The 8090-nt window shown below is 31.6% G+C and overlaps 1 protein-coding gene across 1 annotated transcript; it reads left to right on the forward strand.

The window, feature by feature from the left end:
• Window positions 1–3584: 3584 nt before the first annotated feature.
• Window positions 3585–8090, forward strand: LOC108324790 (nucleobase-ascorbate transporter 4). The gene is made up of 14 exons (XM_017557718.2): window positions 3585–3651; window positions 3745–3842; window positions 3958–4134; window positions 4252–4352; window positions 4476–4551; window positions 4626–4682; window positions 5255–5433; window positions 5708–5804; window positions 6108–6194; window positions 6274–6332; window positions 6747–6838; window positions 7154–7231; window positions 7496–7656; window positions 7746–8090. The coding sequence occupies exons 1-14, from the start codon at window positions 3585–3587 to the stop codon at window positions 7962–7964; spliced, it is 1548 nt and encodes a 515-aa protein (XP_017413207.1). The 3' UTR covers window positions 7965–8090.

Here is an 8090-nt window from a genome sequence, read left to right on the forward strand (position 1 = left end):
TACCCAATTAAAATCATAACAACTTTAAAAAAAATTAAAAGAAAATGTTATCTTTTACCGTTGTATCCAAATTAAAAACATAACAAGTCAGTCCTTTTTTTTCTTGTTGGATTGACGAAAACTATTTCCCAATGGCAGTTTATTTCCATATATTTATAGTTTTTTTTTTACTTCTTTAATTATATAATTTGAAAGTCTTTAACTTTTAAATTATATAATTCAGAAATAGAAAATAATTATGTAATTGGAAAGTTATTTTTTTAAATTCCGTATTATATAATTTAGAAACTGAAAATGACTTTCACATTATATAAAAAAAAGTATGGAAAGCAGAAAGAGAGTTATGAAGTTAAAAGAAATATGTTCTGACAGTTAAGCTGATAAAAAAACAAAAAAAATCTATAAAAAAAACTCGAGAAAATAAAATCATACAATGAAAATTAAAAAGCTCAAGCAACTTTTTCTTTTCTTTTCTCAATTTCTACCTATATTAAAAAGTGCACGTAGCACAGTACACAATAAATAAAGGGTTTGCTAATTTTTTTTAGTTGGTATTTTATAGTAAAGTGTATCGTATTTTAGTATAAAAAAAACAAGAAATTTTCAAACTCTTAATCACTTCTCTCTCATCCCTTGTTCCTCTTAATCCTTTTTATTTCCATCTCTCTCACTTCAACATTCTTTCTGTCATCCTACAATAGTCCGAACTGATAAAAATCAGAAACATTCACCTAACCCTAATCTATCTTTCTTACTTATCCAATTTGTTTCTCTCTCATCTCCATCCTCTCTCACATTCACACACATCAACCTGCGACACCGCAATTTGTTGTTCTTGCTCTGTTCGTTCATTTATTTTCCACCTTAATAACAAAAATAATCTGATGTTAATTTTTGATTGGAGGACTGTGTTATATCTTTTCCCTTCTGATTGTTATCAAATTTGTAAAAAACTAAAGTCTACAATAATTTCAAAACTAAAAAAGTCTCACAAAAAGACGTTAGCATCAACCCATAATAGTTGCAAAACATTTAGTTTCTTAATACCAATCATGATAAAATAATAATAAATGAAAGGAGTAGAAATTAAACTATGAGCCTGATGATAACAAATTTATTATGTTTAAATTCCAATTTGAAATTCAGTGCGTTTGTTTTTCTTAATTCGACTTTGGGGCAAATGATAAATCAAAGACAACATCATGTTTATAGTTTTGATAAAATCATACAAATGAAAGGAGTAGAAGTTAAACTATGAATGTGATGGTAACAAATTTATTAAGTTTAAATTCCAATTTGAAATTTAGTGCGTTTTGTTTTTCTTAATTTCACCATGAGGTAAATGATAAATCAGAATGATAAATGTTTATATTTTTTATAAAATCTTATTTAGTTTAAATTACAATTTAAAATTCAATGTGTTTTGTTTTTCTTAATTTCACTTCTGCAATAAATGATAACTCAGAATGACAATATCATGTTTATATTGACCTAACAAGCTGAAAATGTGAATTGTTTAAAATAAACTTACATGATGTGATTTACTTTGAGCTAACAAATTCATTATCACTAGTTTACTAAATTCTGGTTGATTTTTAATTAATTATCACTAGTTTACTAAATTCTGGTTGATTTTTAATTAATTGACATATCAATGCAGTTCTTATTGGAAACTACTAAATATTCTGCAAGATTTGTTAGAATATTTTTATTCTTTTAACAAAAATGAAAACATGTTTATCAATATGAAACATTCGAAAGGGAACAAACAATGATCTCTTTTCTGAATAAGGGGACATAGCCAATAGTAACAATTTTCTCTGTTCATAACTCTCTTCAATAATTTGTTCCTGTTAAATCATTAGTATGATGTGCAGAAGCTTCATTTTTTTTTGTTGTGTTTTGACGTTGGTTATATCTAGGAAGGTTAAAAGTATATTCCGAAATATTGTTTTGGGCGAAAATATGTTTTTAAAATTATTTTTAAGAGCTGACTTCAGACATTCATTTTCTGGACAATGACGTACCCTTCCGGAATCCTCTTTCCACATAACGGTTCTTCTCTTTTGGAAAATATTTTTTAGACAATTTAATAGTCAAACTATCAAATCTCCCTAGAGATAAACTACTAATTCTAAAATTTGAAACGAAATTTAATAACAATCAGAAGGAAAAGTATATAACATAACCCTCCAATCAAAAATCAACATCATCAATTATTTTGTTATTAAAGTGGAAAACCAATGAACAAACAGAGCAATAACAACAAATTGCAGTGTTGCGAGTTACTGTGTGGGTGAGAGAGATGATGGAGATAAGAGAGAAACAAATTGGATAAGTGAGGAGGAAGGTGGATTAGGGTTAGGTGATTGTTTCTGATTTTTTCAGTTGGAACTACTGTAGGGATGACAGAGAGAAGATTAGAGTGAGAGAGATGAAAGAGAAAGGGTTGAGACGAATGAGGGATAAGAGAGAGGTGAGTAAGAGTTTGCGGGTTTCTTTGTTTTTTTAGTTTTGAGAATGTAAATTATTCAAATACCCTTTACCTTAAAACTTAGAATTCATGATATAGGATGATATTTTTGTTTACTAAAACCCAATACACTAATCTCCTAAATAAATAAATACCAAAGAAAGCATAACCCAAAGCATTTAGTCCTCTTGTTTTTTCCTTGTTTGGTTATAAATGCATGTTATTTATCAGTTCTGTAAAATAAAATAAAATATCAGAGAAGAAAAGAAAAGACAAAAAAAACTAGTGAAAAAGTAAAAAATAAGTGAAAAGTTATTTTGGTTATTGCTATTAATATATATTTTATTATTATTTATCATTATTACAAAAAAAAAAACAGTGCAGCATTTCATTTTAATAACATAATTGCTAGTACACACGAACAAAAAATTACTAGAATCAACCATAAAATTATCCTTCACAACATAATGCATTTATGTTTGAACAAGTTAATTTATTTTGGTGATACATGCCTCATTATGGTATAGAAGTTATGGAGCAAGGTCGAAAGCTTGGGCGCAATTAAAAATTTAAAGTTCATATAATGTATATATAACTTTATAAAATAAGATAAAACTAAATTTTCCAAAAAATATAACAAAAATATATCTATACAGAAGCCAAACTAAATATCATTTATAAAGATTCAATATTACAAATATTATTAATCACTTATCATGAAGAACTTTCATAAATTTTGCAACAAAGATTCAAAATTACTAATGTTAATAATCATATAATTCATAGGATGTCGAGTCCGACATAAATACGATGAAAAAACAATAACTTTACGTATAATGAATTTCAGTGAAGTTTTGTCTAACAGTTTTTGTGTCCGTGTCTCAGCTTCTGAAACACGCACATTTTAAGGCAAGAACCAAAGAACAAATTTGGAACATGTAAAGACACTTTTGTTATATATAAGCAAAGGGTGCATTCTCTTCACACCTGCAAATCGCAATGCTAGAGTAGGCCATAGGCCATAACCGTAAAAGGCATTTGGAGCACTCTCATCGTGTTTCTAATCAGAGACAGAATGAACAATAACAAACAAGAAAACGAGAGACAAGCAATGGAAGAAGAAGACATGGACGAAATTATCGGTGTTGCTTACTGTGTTGCAAGATTTCCCTCATGGCGTATATGCTACTACCATACTTTCTTTTCTGCTTAAACTTAATTATTAACACTTCACAGTCATACATTTCTTTATTGCTTTGGTTTGGTTGCAGCTGAAGGGATTTTTCTTGGGTTTCTGCATTGCGTGGTTGAGGTTGGGACCATTGCCATGGCTTCCCGCATCCTTGTCCCTTTGATGGATGGTGGCAATGTAATAAAGCTTTCTGAAGTTTTCCTAATGCCATTTTTATTTATACATGATACATGTGTTTCTTTAGCAATCTTTCTGTTTCGCTCGAATTTCTTCTTGTTTTGAAATAAAACAGGAGGAGAAGGCTGAAATGATAGAGACTCTACTTTTCGTTGCGGCGATTAACACACTGCTGCAAACGTTGTTTGGAACACGTCTTCCTGTTGTCATTGGAACATCCTACACTTTCCTAGTTCCTGCTGTGTCCATTGCTGTTTCCAAGAGGATGAGTGTGTTTGAAGATCCGCATCAGGTTAATCAGTGTGTCTGCACTGTTGTATTGTAGCCCTATCTAATCACTATTTGGTGAATTGGTGAAATGGTTAATGGTTATATATTATGTTTCATTTTCTTGGTTGGATCTTTTTAGAGGTTTATGCATTCGATGAGAGCCATTCAAGGGGCACTTATTGTTGCATCGTGTTTTCAAATGAGTGTTGGGTTTTTAGGATTTTGGAGGATTTTCGCCAGGTAATATACATGTTTCGAGTTTAGAATCTATTTTAATTTTTTGTTCAGTATAATTTGCGTCTTTCATTAAATCTTTATATTTTAGAATAGAAGAATCACTAATATTTAGTACCGATGTTGCAGGTGTCTGAGCCCGCTTAGTGTGGTTCCTCTTGTCAGTCTCACTGGCCTTGGACTCTCCTTATCAATATTTCCAACAGTATTGCTCTTTTCTTATGCGCATAATTAGTTGTTGAACGAACATAATCGCTGGTTGTCCTTTGATTCTTGTAGATACTACATTGTCCTGAGATTGCTCTGCCAGCATTATTCATTCTCGTCTTGTTCCAGGTATAATTTTACAAATTCATTTTAGTTTATTTTTTCTGAAATATTTCTATGGCAACAAGATAGTGATTAGTGAAACAATAATATAGGTTAACAGCACGTTAATATAATCTTTACCTTTTAGTATTTTTATCTAAAAAAATATCTAAAATGGTTTTTTTCTCATAGATAGTACAATTTTATTTTAAGGTTATCGAAATGGATAAATTTTTAAAAGATAATACAGATAAATAAGTTAAAGGCTTGAGAACATAACTTCAAAAGGAAGAAATAATAATCCAATGTGATTTTACTTTCAATATTTCATTTAAAAATTGGTGGAGAAATCATATATGAACATATGATTTTATTTTTTTATATATTTTATAAACTGAAGTATAATTTTAAATATATTTTATAGCCGAGGTCAGGGATACTTGCACGTACAAGCAATTGAAAATAATTAAGTAAAAGAGAAAGTCACTGGAAAGATCGTGCTTCACCAATTGATTTGGCTGACTGTTCAATAAAATTATCCACAAAAATCAACATTTAAAACTGACATTTGTACTTTTGCTAATTAATTGGCCTTGCAGTACATTGCTCAAAGGATGAAATCAAAAGGAGTTAATCGATTTGCAATCATAGTTTCAATTGTAATTTCATGGGCATTGGCTGAATTTCTTTCTGCAATTGGTGCATGCAAAGAAAGATCGGTTGAAACTCAAATGACTTGTTTTACAAGTCGATCTGCGTTAATTACTGCTGCTCCCTGGTAAGTCTTAAGTAGCTTGTTTGTGTTATTAAGACTCGTGCAGTATTTTCAGATCCATATTTTTGTGTTTGTGACATGATAGATGATAATGGTAACATCAAAGGCTTTAAAATATTAAACTAGTTTTTTCAATTTTGTACTTGGAGCTGCATGTGTTCCTAGCACCTCTTACAAAAATACAAACACACGGATGCCTGATCATTTTTCTGATGGTTTCATGTGAATGGTTATCTAAAGCTCTATTCTTCAATTAGACTTCATTCCATTTGTGCAGGATAAGAGTTCCACGTCCGTTTAAATGGGGACGCCCTTCTTTTAATGCTGGTGATATTTTTGCTATGGTTTCTGCTTCTCTTGTTGCAACTGTAGAGGTTTGCTTCTTTTTTTAATGTAAAACTACTTGTGAGGATGGTTTTTATATTATTGAATAAAACAACCACAATCACAAAGTCTAATGCTAGCAATATTTTGCACATGACAACGTGTACCTAGATCAGTACGACTTGTTGAACAACACATTTAATTTGCGAAATTTTCGTGAAATTGCCTTGCCCCTGTCTTTTTGACATTATCTTGTAATTTGACAGCTCCTAATTATAAGGGGTATTATTGAAGCTCTTTTTTATTTGGAGGTATTTGATATAAGTTTTGCCCTTTTCATTATTTGAGGACAGTCAACAGGGACATTCATTGCAGCATCAAGATTAGGTAAAGCATCCCCTATTCCACCATCTGTGCTTGGTCGTGGTGTTGGCTGGCTGGTAATGTCTGATTCTTTGACATTACATTTGCACGTCTTCTAAAAAGTTAGACTTATTCATCGAAGTTCAATGATTTCAGGGCATAGCTACTCTCTTAAATGGATTTTTTGGCACTGGAACTGGATCCACTGCATCAGTGTACATTATGCTTACCTTTAAAAATCATCTAACTAACTACTATTCTTAGGCTAACTATTTGAGTTTTCCTGGTTCTAAGCATAAAACGAGTTTCTAATATTTTATCACTCAATGTTAATAGTCTGTGAATTTGTTTTATGATGAGATTAAGATGTTATCGTCTAAGAAAATCTTGGAGGTTATAAGGAATACCTGACTTACACTACCTAGAGGTTATCTTGTCAACCACTGGTTAACGCAGGACATTTCTGTCTGAAAATGATGCTAAAGATTTTGCCTATTGTCCAAATATATGAATAATATGGTTGTCCATTTGTCTTCTATTAAACGTCTGAACTTGGGAAAAAATTCTCTTACTATTATTACCTTAAAGAAAATTATCTAACCATCTTGCCTTTTATTTCCTGCATCAAGTGCAAATGCAGGACTCTTGGGTTTAACACGAGTAGGAAGTCGCAGAGTCATACAAATATCAGCTGGATTCATGCTTTTCTTCTCTATATTAGGTGTTGCAACGACTTATTCCAATTTCTGAACACTTGGACATATTGATAAAACCAAATGTGTCATATTGTATTTTTGCATTGGACAAATCGTTCCTTCCTAAGGTTTTATTTGGATATATTTCATTCCATTTCATTTCAAACAGTACAAGCATCGACAACTATTATCATTTCATTCCATTACTCTCTGTTTCATCCCTTTTCATCAATTCAAGAATGGTCTAAGTGATCAAAAAGTCAAACTTATCAAGTTTTTCATGTAATTTTTTCCGCCTACTGTCTTCTACTTAACCATTCGGGATTGTGCTTTTGTGTCAGGAAAATTTGGAGCATTTCTTGCATCAGTGCCTTTGCCTATTGTAGCAGCTATTTACTGCATTCTCTTTGCCTTCGTAGGTACGTGTGTGATTTGTGTTATATGGTCGGATGATACATGGAAGAGAATGCAAAGTCAATTAGGGAAACTAATTCTACAATCTTAATGTGTGTGTTTTTGCACTTTAGGAGAACTACAAGTTAAATAAAAGCAAATAAGTGTCTGACTACTGACTGCCATGAAACTTACGTAAAATGTATTTCCATTGGATCATACTAGTTTTATGCTTTTTTTTCCTGAGTTACTTCTATATTTGATTGTGATGTTTCTTCGATGACGAGCAGCATCCGCTGGCCTTGGTTTTCTTCAATTCTGCAATCTTAACAGTTATAGATCAATGTTCATCCTTGGACTTTCTCTCTGCATCGGTTTATCCGTTCCACAGTATTTCAATGAGTATCTGTTGCTACCCAAACATGGTCGTCTCCATACAGGCTCCACTGGGGTTTGTAGATAGTACCTTGATTGTGTTAATTTTTATTTAATTATAGCTACCTTTGGTTCTTATGGTAAAGTGTAACTCTCCTTTTGCAGTTCAACAACACAGTGCAAGTGCTTCTCTCATCCCCAGCAACTGTGGCAATAATAGTTGCTTACTTCTTGGATTTATTTCTGCGTCGTGGAGACGCCTCAGCTCGGCGAAACAGTGGGAGACACTGGTGGGAAAAATTCAGGAGCTTCAACCAGGATACTAGAAGTGAAGAGTTCTATTCACTTCCTTTGAACCTGAACAAAATTTTCCCCTCAATTTGAGTGCACTTCCACCTCAAAATGAACAAGAGGAAATCTATATTTCTCAGGACAATCTTTCTATGTATAAATATAGTACAACATATCATCGTATCTCAAACTGAAGTAGTGTGAATAAGAAAGATTTAG

The sequence above is a fragment of the Vigna angularis genome, chromosome 3, assembly GCF_016808095.1.
Source record: "Vigna angularis cultivar LongXiaoDou No.4 chromosome 3, ASM1680809v1, whole genome shotgun sequence".
NCBI lineage: Eukaryota > Viridiplantae > Streptophyta > Magnoliopsida > Fabales > Fabaceae > Vigna > Vigna angularis.